The sequence below is a fragment of the Stegodyphus dumicola genome, chromosome 2 (genome assembly GCF_044657685.1).
Source record: "Stegodyphus dumicola isolate Sdum_Otavi_A_Nest chromosome 2, ASM4465768v1".
NCBI lineage: Eukaryota > Metazoa > Arthropoda > Arachnida > Araneae > Eresidae > Stegodyphus > Stegodyphus dumicola.
The window spans coordinates 23,701,487-23,718,325 of record NC_140769.1 but is presented as its reverse complement, the minus strand read 5'-3'; the positions used below and the strand labels follow the sequence as shown (position 1 = coordinate 23,718,325).

The following is a 16,839-nucleotide window of genomic DNA, read 5'->3' as shown; positions in this document are numbered from 1 at the left end:
TAAAGATGTGAGCCACTTTCACTCTGTATCTAGAACAATTTAATGACTTGAACATACAGCACGTGCTACACTGACATCCTTGTGAATACTACGTGCTGGACTGATATTCATGGCACTTAATAATAATACTAATTGAATAAATTAATGCCAAACGTGGAATAAAATGCGCATCTAGTAAAATAACGCTTTTATGTCCAAGTAAATTTTATTAAAATAAAAAAAAATATGGTATTAATTTTACAACATTCTTGATATTTTCTTCTAGCAATAGTCGAGCAAGTAAAACCGTTGAATACTGATAGTTCGATGGGGTTAACGTCCCGGCAAACTGCTGCCTAATTGAAGCATTTCGTTGCTTTTCCTATGTATGATGTGAATGCGAACCATTTTTCTTCAGAAGTTCCTCAAAGAAGATATCCCTGCCATTCCGTGCATAGCCTTCATAGGCTTTGCTTTAAACTAGCAAACATCAGATAAATAATTTCTTAGTCCTTTAGTTGTCTATTCGGTAATTAAAGCAATTATTTCCCATCGGCTTTGATTTAAAATGGATCTGCCTCATGGTAAATGACTTGTGATTTGAATCGTAATAATTATTATTTTACTACTACTACTACTATTACTGTTATTTTTCAGTAACTTTAGTAAATATAATTCTTTTTTTCTAGTTAATTTCTGTAGTAATAGCAAAATTTCGCGGTATAAATGAGTCTTTACAATTTCATGGTGTGTCGGAGAAAACAAAATGGTAGATGAATAAATGGTGAGTAATCGAAAATGTTCTCTCAGTATATGTAGGCTAGGGCAGAATAAGTATACCTAAATGCAAAAGAAAAGTAAGTTGAGTTTCGTTTGTAGGTAAAGTAGAGAAATTAAATAAAATACATTATTGAAGCGCAGATTTATTCAAAATACAAAAGTGATAAAGGTGCATTTCGGAAATCGTATTCTTAATCTGACAGTTTAAGAAACGTCTTTTCTTACAGCAAGTTATTGTGCAAATCAGTAGTTAATGCTATAATAATGAAAGGAGAATACGTGTTGGAAGACAAAAAATGTTTCATATTTTATGGAGGGCATTAAATGAAAATTTGTAATTTAGCTTTTAAATTGATGAAAGGAATAGCTTAGTGATCCAGAATGTAAATTCTGAACTATAACGAAACACTGTTATTATCTCTTTAGTATGAAGCGGGATGAATTATTTTAATAGAAAATGTTTAAAAATAAGTATGTCAGATATTGTAATATAGGATTTCTGATAAATGGTCTCTACCCGATTGAGCTAAACACTGATCTGTGGAAGCATGTGTCGTGGGTTTTATGTTTAGTTATGATATAGATTTTCCCAGTGAACTTTCGTATATTTTAAATATAAATGAAATTTCGCAGTTTTTTAAACACTTTTTTCTCTTTTACAGTACTGAGGTCGTGTATGCGATGTTAAGTGTGATCCAATGTTATAATGACCGTGATTTAAAGAAAATAGTGATCAAATAAATATTTTTTGATAGAGCTAAGGTTGTGTATATCAAAGTCAATAGACAAGCAAGATTAGGCCCTTCCCAACACTGACATTATTTGCTTCCATAAATAAAAGAAACTTAAACATAAAGGAGTCATTGTTTTTGAGCAGTCTGAAAGTCAGTGACGTCACACAGAGCTAAGTGACCTTGATGCGTCTGACGTCTATCGCATCTTAATAAACCGATTTACGCTTAATAATCTAAGACGTTTGTGTGATCAGAGTGTTTCTCTTTTGATAATGCTGACATTTTGTATAACATCAAGGGTAAACAGAAGCAAAAACTGTTATCTTTGGTCTACAACAGGGTATTCTGCACTGCGGAAATTATACCTGTAAACTGTGAAGCACATACTAATAGCATCCCTGCTATCAAGTGAGCTCGGTGAGATATGTTACGAACTCCCTTCGCCAACAGATCAAATGATTTAATGCGTAATTTAACGCATGACAAGATCCGGTATGTGAATAATTTAGAATGATTTAATCGGCACTTTCTAATATGAATACTGAGATTTATGCAGAAGAAGTAGGTATTAAATGTAAATCCTATAATCGAGTTCTCTTAGCAGGATTTTGTTTTCTCATTTTTTATTCTCGGAATAACTCTTTGATTGAATATTGATATCTGAAAATGATGCCATTGAGGCAAAAGACATTTGACGCTTCAACAGCTGCCTTAAACACACGTCTTTTTGCACATGGCGCTAAGTGCATATCTTATAAATCTGAATTAATAAATATTTTTATTATAAATGGAAGAAAATTATTCCAAATTACGTTCCAAATGGTTTTGTATACGACGAACAGGGTTCAGGTCGGAATAACGTAAGGTCTTAGAAATAATATAATGACACAAATTTAAACAGAAAACTTGCGTTCGTTTCAGCACAAATTTTTGTTCCGATTTGTTTAGCATTGCTTGAATTTTGCTTCATAGGTATCCTTACTTATAAATTGCTTGTAATTCTCGCATAAAATGCGTTTGTAAGGAGTAATTTGGAATCTATTAAGGTATTTCTCCTACCTTTTTGGCGAGACTTCGTGCTGCGGTGGTCTGCATACTGGGCCGGTATTCCAGAGGTCCGTGGCTCGATTCCCGGCCAAGGCGTTGCATATTTTTCATTTTCCTGCTATCTAAAAAATTACCTAATGTCTTTACAAAGAAACCTGACTCTTTTCGCACTGGTCACTCCAAGTTTTGAAATTATTCGTATTTAATACTTACGTTTTATATACGATTGGCGTTTGGTTAATGATAATTATGTTTGTTGGTAAGTTAGAGTCAAGCATTTGTTGGTAAAGAATGGTATTATCTGACTGACATAGTGAACCACTCAAATAACTGAAAATTAATTAGCTATGCGTCCAGTTAAAGAAAACACGCAGCACATTTCCAGTAGAGTTCATATATACTCCTTGGGTTTACGAATATAACAATCCCTGCACGGAAAACGAAAATCCGTTCCGAATGCAGTAAATAGAACAACTGTACATCTAGGCTTAGATACTTCGTCGCCTCTTGTATTTACATATTCTTTAGTATAATTTAAATGCACAAAACAGTGTGCACTGTATTTTAATTGTTTATGAAATGTATTAACATTACTACCATTTACGCTTTCATACGGTACAAATGTTAAGATCTTTAATTGTGAAGAAGACATAATGAAGTCTCGTTTTTTAGTTCCTACTATTAGCTCACATTCTTCCTATATCTTATTCAAATATTCAATCGTTAATAAAATACTTTTTATTCATTCCACTCAAGTTCAAATACATTTTTTTTAACTTGTAGAGATAACTCTTGATGTTAATACAGTTTTTTCACATACTAAATTCAATTCCTACTTAATGATTCCGGTTTATCGGAACTAAAGACATGATGTTTTTTAAATATGTTATAAGACTTAGAAATAATGACCGTTTCCATGAACAGGATGTAATATCCCATTAACGTAGCAAAAATTCTCCCTATATTTCTATGTTAACGCGATAATAATATATGTTTAAAATATAAACCTTTAAAATGTCTTCACAAACGGCGAATGTGAAAAGGAAGCGAAAAGAAACTTAAAGAAGCAGGTCAAGCATATGTCGCCTTGAGTCGTGTGAAATCATAGATGGAAGATTAACTGAAGAACTGGACTGCTCGAAACTCACTGAAGAGGCTCCTTGCAATAATGAAGCATTACAAGAGATGGATAGAATGAGAAATTATACACTACCATCAGTTTAATAAATTAGAAACGAAAAAATGTTGATAATGTTGTAGAGTTACTCACTTTGTAATTCTAAGTTACTGTTGGAAGTGAAGAATCTTAAGAAATGATAAGCGAATAATCGCTTGAGTTCGTGTAACAGGAGACAACAAGATGGAAGGGTAAACTAATCCTTTATTATTCCAACCAAAGTTTAACAAAACTCCGTCTTGGAGTGTACAAAAAAGCCGACACGTCGGCTTAAGATACTAAGAATTAACCTAAACTAATCTAAAATAAAGAGCTATAGACGAAGCTATCAAAATTCTAACCTAGTTGGCCCCTTGACGTTAATAGACTGCGAAGCTATCAAGAGCCTAAAGTACTGCTGAACGTGATAACAGTTTACGAGACATTAGCCTAAATAGGCGGACGCGTCCAGCCAGAGTACCTGGTATCTCTCTCTCTAAGACCGAAGAACTTCGCGGTTAAATACCGCTGTTCCTCGTTATGTATTCAAACGTCATTCTAAAACTACGTTCTGGCCGGAAGTAGTAAGTTGAAGTTAAGAATTTGACAGGAAAAGAACCTTAACTCAAAATTTAACTGTTAATAAAATTAACATAATTCTTACAATGTTAATAAAAAGTAACTAAAGTAAAATTTTTCTTTGTTGACCTGAGTAGGAATTGACTTTTTTTTTTTATATTACTTGTTTAAATACACTGTAGTAGTTTACCAAGTGTAGATGCAGAAAGAGAGAACGCATTTTTTAATTACAACTAACTTTTTATTAGTCAATTTTACATAAGCATAATTAAAAAAAAATATGCAGTTCATTTCTGCTTATCTTTAATTAGCAAATTGAATGCAGCGGTGCCATTGTAGCTGAATTCCATGTTAAAATATTTCAAAGAGATTCAGCTGATTACGACCGCTGATTCTGCCGCAGCTTTGACATTAACATAACGTTTTAAGAGATTTGGGCTAACCCCCCCCCTTTTTTTTTTTTTTTTAATTTATTGCATAGACAAAAATCTGTGTACATAAAGGCACCCGTTCCGATATAAAGAGAAAGAAGCGTGTTCGTAATGTAGGTTTTCTTTTTAAGAATACACGTTGGCAGCCCAAATGATTGCTCTTTCTCTCTGTCCGTTTGTTTATCTTTTAACTGAGTTGCTGTCCATTTCCATCTCTTTATCAGCCCAACGGGACTTAGCACAGAAGGGTTATTAATTTTGTTTTGGCATTTTGCGTTGAAATCTTTAAAATGCTGTATCACTTTTCAAATTGTTGCCAACAGATATTATCGCTTTGTATTATATTTAAAGAAAATAAATAATGAAGAATCTGCATGATGAATGTATGTATGTTTCTCGCACTGTGAAAAACCAACGGTACTTCGAGACATCAAATTTTGAATAACGTAGTCCTCCATTCGAATATGCGCATTTGAAAGCCCAAATTTGAAATTTGTTTCATTATCTATTTCATACTTATTATCTATTTCATACTATTTCATACATACAAACACTAAACAAATCTTGATTAACAAACTCAACAATTTCAAAGCAAGCAGTGGCAGCCCTGTACGAATAAATAAATAAAAAAAAAAAAATATTATCTCCAGCTAGCGAGACTGTGTATCAGAAATTCTAAAGATTATGCTCTTTCAAAATTATTTTGTGATATTGTTGTTGAATTGAATTTTATGGTTTAATTGCGACGAACATGACATTTAATAAAGGTAGGAAGTAAGACCCTGTTTTACAAAGCAGTTTCCAAAATGTTTAAATTATTATTATGAAAACTGTAATTTTAATATGCTAAATCTAATACTTTTGGAAGAGAATAAAATAAAACAAATATTTACTACATTAATTTACATCTCTACTAAAATTTTATCTATAATAGTTCGAAATAAATATGCTAAATAAACAGAAATTAATCAAAATAAACATATGATTTAAAGCAGCTCTAAATTAACAAACGATGAAACAGTTTCATAATAAAAGTAGTTTTTAGTAATAGTTAGTACATTAAGAAAATTTTATATCTGAAATTATATTAAAATATAAAGAGAAGAAAAGATTAAAATATATCTTTTGAATATAATTCTAAGGGTAAGACTATATTAGCGAAATTTAGCCGTTTTCTTATGTTCCCTCGCAGGAATCAAACATGGGAATTGTAATTTAGTATATTATTTCGAGCAATATTTTAAAGATATATTTCAGTAATAAGATCACATAGCGAGCGTAGGCTGTTTATTGCACGATAATAATAAATGATCGCAGTCATGTAACCATAAAGAAAACCTGAATGTTTCGAATTTGAAGAAAGGAGCAGAGGATATAAATTTTAATTTTGTGAAAATTACACACAGATTATTCTTTTACTAAAGAAAAAGAGAATCTTAAGATATACGTCTGGAATGGAATAACATACAAATGGATTTCGAAAACAACAGCTCCTAAAATATTCAGAATTTATTATGGATGGCTAACTAATATGAATAATCCTTTTATTCAAGCAAGGAACAAAACGTACAAGGCTGTCCATACATCTTTTTGATACCTGTATCTCTCAAAAAGATTTAAAGAATGAATTTTAAAGGATGAAATGGAGAATAAAGATTAAAAGGATGAGGTTTAAAGGATGAAATGAAGAATAAAGATGAAAAGGATTTATGAAAAGAAATTATGAAAGAAAATGTCTTTATGAAACTTTTCACTTATGAACAGAAATTATGAAGTATTTTAAGCAACTTTACATTAAGTATAATAGAAATATTCATGTTTTAAGAATATTTGGTCTGTTGAAAATCAAGATACAAAGTGGTGTAGAATCATTTAGAACATTTTTGAAACCAGGGAAAAGGAAAAATCGACGATGCCATCGCCGGGACTGGAACTGGGGACCTTGTGATTGCTAGCGGGACATGCTTTCCATTTACAACCACCAAGGTACAGGGTGAGAAGAGAGAAAATTCCTTGCGGTGGCTTAGAATAAAATATTCAGGTTCAGAGAATAATGCTGCTTTTCATTGCTACGGTGTTTCCAAATCGTCAAAAGCAACAATCCCCAAACCTTTTTTTTTTTTTTTTTTTTTCAAATACAGGCCTTAAAAGCCATTAATGCAAGGATTTTACATTTGCTGTCATACAGTTGACAATTATTTATACACGTTATATGAATGCTAATTTAAAGTAAAACATTTTGATAAACAAGAGAAAAATATGCAAAACATCAGAATTCTTAGAAATTACCATTTTAACGGGAAATTCGTGAAATTCGTATGATCATATGCAAAATCTAAGATTCCTAGATCTAGCAGCATAAAAGTTTTGATTTGAAACATAAACCTAGTCTTTTGTGCGAATTTGCCTTCATCTTCAACTATATGGATCATATGCTGTTCAGTTGTAAAATGTCGAATTCTGAAATGTTGTGAGCTACAAATATTAAACTTTTATACAGGTGTATGTCATTGTATATTTAAAAAAAAATCTAATATGAACACCACTTGACTTCCTTGTAAGGCCTATTAAATTATATATATTTCTGCTATATTTCCTCGAATTTCATTGTAAATATATATATTTCCCATTAATGCATATATTTTCATTATATATATATTTCTCATTCAAAAATTCAATTCTCACTTCGCCGCAATACATAAAACCTCAAAATATCTTCATTAAAAATTGCAAACATATAGACCAACATAAAACACAAAATACAGTTAAAATAATTTTTTAAAAATTATAATTAAAGTTACAGTTTCTACGCAAAAACACGCAATTCGGCCAGCGTGTGGGAAGACAGATTGTTCTGCGCACAAAACTAAAAGTTTACTTAAAAGTTTACACTCGGCGAAAAGACACTGAAGGTGGCGGTACTGGCTTAATTCATACCGTAATGCATAGCCGCACTTTAAAATTTAAACAACTTTTAAATTATTGATAATTCTATAACTATTACAAGCAGATTACCTAAAGTCATAAAAACCTTAACAGGAACATAAGAACACGTAACTCAATCATTTTTAAAGCAAAAATGCACAATTTACTAACATATAAGAATATAAAAATTTAAAAAATAATAAAAAAAAAACTGATGTTACCGAGCCGAGTAACTGAGTGGAAATATATATATATATATATTTATATACTTTTGGTGCGACCGATTCCATCGAAAAGGGAAGTGCACAACTACGTGTTATAGAAGTTCTAATATTTCAGCTATCCTTGAGCTATTCAAGATACATACATACGTACGTACGTACAGATGTCCCGGAAAAAATATTTTTTGAATTCATTTTAAATCCATTTTACAGTCCGTTTTCAGAAGAAAGTCTTTTATCGTGTGCTTACGTACAGATGCATGCAAAAACATCCCTAAAGTGCTTTCGAAAGTGGTCAAAATGCATATTTTCGTTGAAATATGATACCCGCAATTTTTCGCGACTACAGTACTTCTTTTACCTCGTACAAAGAAGTAAAAATAAGATAAAATAAAACATCAATATCACAAAATAATTTTAAAATGAGCATATCTTTAGAATTTCCGATACAGAGTCTCGCGCGTTGAAGATATTTTTTTTTTTTCTGTAAAGTGTTGCCATAGCTCGATTTGAAATCGTTTAGTTTTTTTAATCGAAAGCTCGTTGAACTGTTACAAAATAGGAAATCAATAATAAATCAAATTTCAAATTCAAATTAAGGCATCCACATTCGCATATTCTATGGAAGATTACGTTGTTCAAATTTTGATGGCTCTATGTACCGTTGTTTTATCACAGTGCGAGAGACTTACACATATTCATGCAGATTCTTCATTATTTAATTTCTTTAAATATAATATAGGGCGATAATATTTGGTTGCAACAATTTGAAAAGTGATTCGATGTTTAAAGTTTTCAACGCAAAATACCAAAACGAAATTAATAGACCTTCAGGGCAAATTGCCCCTTTGGACTAATAATATTCACAAAGAAGATGCAATTTGTATTTTTGAAGCATATAAATTCTCAATAATGTATGTAATATATGTTCTAATTTACATCTATTTCTGCCTCTTTTGAACTCAAGGTAACGCTCCACAAAAGTATAGAATTTAAACACCGAGAAAATAAATAGATAAATGTGTAAGAAGATAAATTTAGCTTTACCCTTCCCAGCATTACGGTTTAACCTTGGAATTTCAAAGGTCCCCTAAATGTCCTGAATAATTGATATTTTCTGGAATATAAGTACAAAAAATTACTTTCCGCTTTGTATCTTGATTCCTTTTCTTCCAATATAGTACATCCAGCCCGAAATTGAATAAGTTTAAATCTTGCGGATATTTTCATGTGTAATGAATAAGAAAACCATCCTTCTATACGGAATTTGACGTTCATAACGCTGAGTGAGATAATTTTCAAGTTTATTTCAAATTGGTTCAGTTGTCGTCGTACCAGGGTAGTTTACATACGGTACCCTGGTTGCTTGTTTGTATTCCACAACAATGCATAATTGAAAAGTAATTGCATTACAGATTAGGATGATATTGCTAAAATATGTGGTAATAAATAAAAGACTTAATCTGGACGTTTTAATTTAGGCGTCTGGTTCATTAGAAGTTGGAAGTAGATTATTATAGAAAACTCAGTTGCAGTATAACTAAAAGTTCAATTTTTATTTTATGGTAAAACTTGTTTGTCTGCTGGAGCAGGTTATAAGGTTTGTACGTCAAAACCGCTACGGACCTCCACAGAGCTTCCTCTGGCCTCGTCCGCAAGTTATAAGTTATTTGTTTCCCACTTCCAGCATGCCTTCGTGGTGTAACGGTAGCATACTCGACTTATTCAAGAGGTCCAAATCATTGCACACGTTTCCAATCCCCTCCTCCCCCCCCAAACTAAGTAAGAACTCTACAAGTGGCCTCCTAACTAAAAGGTGATGGACAATAATTCGTCGCCACCACGATTTCGCGACTGGGTCTCCTAATCTACAGTCGCCCTCTAAAAGGGAGTCTATAAGATATTTTCTCCCTCCTTCCAGCATGCCTTCATGATGTAATGGTAGCATACTCGACGCGTACTCGAGAGGTCTGAGCCTCGGCGAGCGTACTGCACATTTTTCACATCTCCTGTTTCAAAGTAACATTATGACTCTCCAAGATTTAATCTTAACGTCAATTTATGCCAGAAATTATACATAAATAAAAGTTTTTTGTTTCTGCTTTTATTCGAAATGATTTGCTTTAATTCTGATTCTTAACTCATAAACGGATATAACTGGCTTGCAATTTTTCCTTGTTCCCATTCGTGATTAAGTGCAAGCTTTAGCAGGTTCTCTTAAAGCATAGTGAGTTTCCCTTTACCTCTTGCGTACTTTCGTGATATCGATAGCACGTCTCGCTGGTAGTCGGCAGATCCGTGTTTCGAAACCTGGCAAAGCCAAATTGATTCCTCCCATTTTTCAACTTTAAAAAACTAAGTGTTTTTACAGTAGGGCACGAACTAAAACATCAGACGTCAACAAAGGAAGGGAAAACGACGTAACGTGCATTTGGTTCATTAGGTTGACTGAGCTCTGCCCAGTTCCCGTTTAAATGGGAGAAAATATAAATAGTTATTTTGTTCCTCCTTGCATGCTCTGTTAGTGTAAATGGTGGCACACGTTCCGTAAACATGTGGCAGATCCGTATTGTAAATCGGCGAAGATTTTTGTATCCACATTAGCTAAGTTTTAGTTTACTTAGCTTAAATCACGTAAAGGCAATAATAAGCCGATTTTAAAAATCATGAGCTACAAGATATAGCCATTTGCTTTGAGCTTAATCATTATGAAATCAATTAATTGCATCAGTTTTAACTAAAATGGAAATCAGTACGTGATTCATATATTAGCTTATGCCTTTTTGTGATTTCTTTTAAGATCAGTAGAAACCTTAAATTTAGGTAGTCCTTGATATAAGATTTGTCTTTCTTTAAAAAATATTTCTTTTCGATCAGTAATTAATACATAATAAAGTGTGGATTGTAGAGTCATTAAGTTTTTTTGTTCTTTTTTTTTATGCTGGAGAAGTGAAAAATAAGTAATGCCCTCGCCGGGACTCGAATCCTTGAGCTCTTGAATACGCACCGAATATGCTGAACACTACACCACGAAGTCATGTTAAGAAGGCGGGAGAAATACCTTATATACTCCCCCTTTAAAGGGCGATTAGTGTTTAGGGGACCCAGTCGCCACATCCTGGTGGTGGCGAATCAACATCCACCACATTTCTGAGTTCGGGAGCTACTGTACGGTTTTTTTTTTTTTTTTTTTTTTTTTTTTTTTTTTAATGCTGCAGAAGTTAAAAATGAGCAATGCTCTCGCCGGGGCTCGAACCTCGGACCTCTCGAATACGCGCCGCATGTGTTGACCACTACACCACGAAGGCATGTTAAGAAGGAGGGAGGAATACCTTATAGCATAAAAAAAGACTGTGTTAATTTTTGAAACGTTTTTGAGTAAAACCTTCAAACAGACAACGCAAGGCAAATCAAGTATAAATTGCAGTAATTCTTAACGAAGTGATTAATTTGAGCTTGGAAAATCTATTATAAATTTCATCCATTCTGTGTAATGGAAATGGAAAATACTAACGTTAGACATGCCGGGTGGAAAGAGAATTGTTTTTTTCAACTTGTTATTTAGTAGTTTATGCCTATATCCTTTTCTGTTTCATAAAATGTTTGATGTTACATATTTAATTAAATATTTCCTTTTCAGGAGCCTGTATGTATTATGCTTTGGCATGAACTGCGTGCAACATTGTCATGTAGAGGTTCTACTCGACCAGCGCCAAAAGAACCAGATGAGCCATCGGTAGAAAAAATGCCAATGGTGTCGATGAGCAAAATGGATGACATGAAGTTTTCATGACCGTTATTTTACAATATTTTTGCTGAAATTGTAATTCAATGGTCTATTTCCGCTTTTTATACTTTCTTCGGAATTAAGTTTGAAGGTTTAATTCAGAACCAAGTGGTTCAAGAAGTTATAGTAAATTGGAATAATATTCATTTCCTCGGTTAATTTAATTAGCTTAATGAATAGTTTAGGTGTTATTTAGGTTATGTTGTTATTGCATTTCTAAATAGAATTCTTGAAAAGCAAGCAAACATTATGACACTATTTTATCAAAGTTGTTAAATTTAAAAGTTAAACTACTGCACATTTTCAATCGATTGAAATTAACCAAGTTCTTATTAAAAAAATAAATAATTCTTAAAATTATATAACTGTAAGTGTCGTTATTTTGTTTTTATTTTTTGATTTTTCAGTGTTTATTATATATACATATATATATAATTTTAAATTAAAATTCAGTAATGGTATTTTATTTTCATTTAACATTAAGTCAAAGTAGGAGTACTTTAGACTTCATCAGTAGTATAACTGATTGTACATTATTTGCTTAAAACATTTTAACAAATTATCGATTTTAAGGATTTTGATTAGACATGTTAAATTTATTTCAGCAATCGTATTCACAGCTAATCGGTCTGAATATTTCATCCGCAAAATAATTTTACTAATCGCGTCATAAAAATTATTAAATGAATTTTTAACTATTTACTACCTGACTGCCCTAAGTAGGTACATGTTAAATTATTTTAAAATACTAGCAGTGTTCACATTTTAAATAGTAATTCACTCATAAAGGCGAATTAATTTTTTTTCCTTCAGAAAAGAAATTACACACACACACACACACACACACACACACATATATATATATATATATATATATTAAGGAATCCAAAAGTAATAGAATATGTAAAATCTCAATAAGTCGAAAGATATACATAATAGTACAACGCTGTTTTCATGTAAATGCACAGCATGACATGGAATTTTTTAATAACAGTATATTTTATATCCATAACAGTTTTTACAAACAGTTGGCACATTATCTGTACTGAGGAATTGCCATTTTGTAGGTGATTATGTGACGATTAAAAAATATCTTTTTCCTAAATATTCTTCGCATACAAATCCAAAGCATACAGGAACTGAAACTAGGATTTGAACTTTGAATGGTTAATAAAGGCTTTCGTGTTAGAACTAGTAGAATATATATTAAAAAGTCGACTACGTACTTAATGCTCAAATATTTGAAGTATAATTACGAATTAAAATAAAACTAACAAAATTCATTAGAATTACGTAAATCTCCATTCAGTTTCTATGTGTTAAACATCTACTTAAACATGAAAGAAATCTCTGCCAGTATATTAAAATGCATAAATGATAAGATACTCAGGTCATTTACTAGCAAGAAATATCCGGCATGCTACCAACAATAGTAATTATGATGGAAGCATTGCATAATATAATAAAATGAAATTCAAGATGGTAAACTAAATGTCCAACAAAAGATACAACACCGTGAAATGTAGAATAAATCCTTTCAAAATTTTGTAAACTAACTTAATTTGCAACTATTAAATTATGAAAGAATTTATAGAAGAGAAACGATTCCTTTGTGATGCATAAAGATATTAATAAAACTTATACAATTACCACAAGATGAAAACACATTGAAAGAATTTAAAAGTAAGTTTTGTGTTGAGTAAATATTTCTTATTACCTTATGCTTTAATGAATAAAAAGAAGTTTGAATAAAATTATGGTAAAAGAGTTTTTTTTTGTCTTAAGCATTTTTGAACCTAATAGGTAATTTTATAAGCTTAGTATAAAGATTATTATTGAAAAAAATTGAAGTTAACTTTTATTTTTAAAATACAGTAAATTTTAGTGTTATCTATTATTCATACAATCTAAAGGTAAAATAAATATAGAAATAAAAATAGAAGTAAATTCTAGGACATTATTTTAATCTGCTTATAACAAACTTTATCTTCTAATTCAAGAGTTTGAGAAAATACAGAGTACACAGTGCATTTTCTTTTAATGGAGTCAAGCTATAATAAACAATTTAACGCTTTAGTAATTGCGTGCTTAATTATTTTGTTTAAAAGAAGATATAATCTCTAAGATTAATTAATATTTTCAAGGCGCTAAACTTTTTTATAAGTATTAAAATAGTAGGAAATTTAAAAAGAAGTCGTCTAATGTATCTATTACTTGACAAAAAAAATTTACAGTATCGACAACCGAGAAATTTATAAAAGTATTTATTTGTTCTGTATCATTCAACAACTTAGGAAAAAAATCCAATAAAGGATAAGAAGTTCTAAATTAAGCTTTTAAATCATTTTATCTTTTTTTATTAATTTAACATTGCTTCAGCGTTCAGCGGAGAAAAGCAAATTTTAGCATGCTTTAATTAAGTAAAAATTCCGTATTTAAAATTATAAAAATGTACATTTTCAGTTACGTTACATAAATTGCTGCTGTAATGAAAACATTTCTTTTTACTTGATCAAAGGGAATCTCTGATACTATGCCAGCTGTTCTAATGTGCAAATAAAGTACAATGTAAGATATTAACTATGCATCAACATTTACAAAAGCGTTATTATTTATTTTCAAAGTATTTGCCATAATAATAAAACAATTTGTAATTAATTTTATTTGAGTAATTTTATAATTATTTATAATTCTTATTAACAGATAAAAGTTATACAAATATTTTATAAAATACTTTTAGTTTAGAATTTTATGAAAACTAGATAATTATTTTTATTTTGACAACATCTATTAAATAGACCTTAAAATTAATAGAGAGGAGGTGAACTTTCATGTGTATAAGTCCTTAATAATTACTAATTAGTGCTCAGAGTCTTTCGAATTGGATTATTTTATCAAAAAGCGGAAATAGATCTACGTTTTCCATATTTCCAATGATTTATAATGTGCCTATTGTTGTTGAGATATTCTCCGCAACTAATTTTGTATCCTGTAAGCCAATAATCTGATCCTCTTCCTGGTGTTGTAACTTGTTGTACTATAAAATCACTCAAGAGAGCTTTATCCTCACCGATGTCATAAGAAATGTAGGAATCTATATTTTGTTACAAAACAATTCTGGACAAAACTGTAGAATTTCTATGTCATAAATATATATTTGTTCGACTTTCTGTGTATTTTACTTAATCATATTTTTGACATACATCTGACATTTTAAGGTATTTTAATGAGGAACTATTACGTATTTGATAAGAAGAAACGCACTTTTTTTTTAAACGATTTTCATTGCACCGCGTTTACATAAGCGTCATCTTAAGCTTCGTTCTCACGGTGTTTTTAAAATCATAAGTGGTGTAAGTCGAGCTTCGTTGCTAGGTAACCAGACCTTGCTAAGTCAGAAAAATTCGTTTAGGGATTTTGGCTAAATGTTCTAACATTACAAATTTATGCAACCTGGTACAAAAGCCGACCAATCACAGCGAAGCAAAGATTAGCGGAACAAAGATTTTGCTGAATCAACTAAACACGCATGGGCAACTTTCCCTTCCCTGTGGCTTAAACTCTACTAAACAAGTATAAATGAACTTCAAATGAATTTTACGCCTTGAATCACAAAGCTTTATGACGACAAAACCGTCATCTATAAGGAGCTTAATGCTCCGTTCAGACGGTGATATAAATGCCATAACTGCTGTAAGCCCAACTTCGTTATTAGGCTACCAGACCTTGCTACGTCAGAAAAACTGGTTTAAGAGTTTGGGCATAAAATACCTTATGCCAATCTGGTATATCAGTCGACCAATCAGAGCGAACGCGCGAAACCTATGGAGCGGAAAAGCTGTAGACATATCCAGGCATGCGCCAATTCAGCTTTTCTAATTGGCTAAGGCGTATATCCTCTCTCGCAGGTGTGAACGGAACTCCTGCATGTTATGCCTTATAATGTCTCTATGACATTTATACCACCGTCTGAACCGAGCTTTGCAACACAAAATGGAACATTTAAGTGAATTGACATATGATTTTGTAAATCTTGAGTCTATTCTTATAACTATAAGAATTTTGATTTTGAAGATAACTATTCTATTAGTGCAATGAGCTAAATTTTGAGAGACGGCAAAGTAAGTTCTGAGATCATATTTTCTGTTTTTCATATTTGTAATTCCTATTCATATGATTTAGTAGAGGAGTTGCTTACGCACGAGATACAAAATGAAGAAGTAAATCAGTTATAGTAACAACATGAATATTTCGTAGCTATACATTAGTCAATAGCTGAAATACCTGTTCTATGCCGAATGGCGAGCTTATTTTCAAAAATATTCAAAGGCTTATTCTCACCTCAAGAAGCGCAACATAACGATAGAAAATGACATGGCATACTGGCGTTTCCATTTGCCCCCATCACATACTTACTCACCCAGTTACCAAAATTTATTCGCTGCTTCTTTAGCGCGCCCACCAGGAAATTTACCCTTTCAGTTACTCTTTTCCGTCTCTTCCCCTCCCTAACAAGCTAAACAGATGACTCTTTGTGAGCTATTATAAGGCTTCCAAATATGTTTTTTGTGTCTTTTTTAAGTTTCAATTTGTAATTTGATTTCTTTTGGCAGATAGTTTGCATCAGAAGGCATTACTAGTTGATCTATGGTACATAGCTGATGTACCCTATTGTTGTACTTGTACTTACTACTTGCTACTCAGGAGGAATAGCGGTTAATGATGCTGACTGCCGTAACGACCGGCCCGGGTGCAAATTCCAGACAAGTCATGAATGCTTGTAAGCGTATAGCATCTGTGCGGTAAAGAGGCACTCAAAATTCATGGTCATCCAATATGCTGTCAAGAAGCTGATGGTGAGGAGAGAAATGGAAGGACCTTGGACCACCCTTCCGGTGTTATATCTTTCAGAATGAAAATTGGGAGCGGAAGCTGAACTTGTTAGCTAGGTACAGCAATAACTCAATCATGTATGGTACAACAGAGATGTTAACTTAGTTTTTATTAGTACCTACTGCGTTACATTATATAAAAACGTAATAGATATATGCCAAATGAATGTATATATACGAGTGTATAAATATTCATTCCGCTTTGTGTAACAGAGAGGGAAAAATATAGATTTCCTGGTTTATTTATTTATTTCTAGTTGTGAGTGACCATTATTCTTATTATCAATTTTATTGTCTGTCGCGTTGTC

General features: G+C 31.8%; 1 protein-coding gene across 2 annotated transcripts in view; it reads left to right on the top strand.

Moving 5' to 3' along the window:
• The window catches only part of LOC118197433 (glutamate receptor ionotropic, kainate 2-like), a 482,153-nt gene extending 467,349 nt beyond the window's left edge, over window positions 1-14,804 (top strand). For both annotated transcript variants that reach the window (XM_085810529.1, XM_085810530.1), the window contains one exon: window positions 11,493-14,804. In XM_085810529.1, the coding sequence (XP_085666655.1) occupies window positions 11,493-11,645 (153 nt within the window). In that variant the 3' untranslated portion in view covers window positions 11,646-14,804. The remainder of the gene's footprint in view (window positions 1-11,492) is intronic.
• The last annotated feature ends 2,035 nt before the right edge of the window (window positions 14,805-16,839 follow it).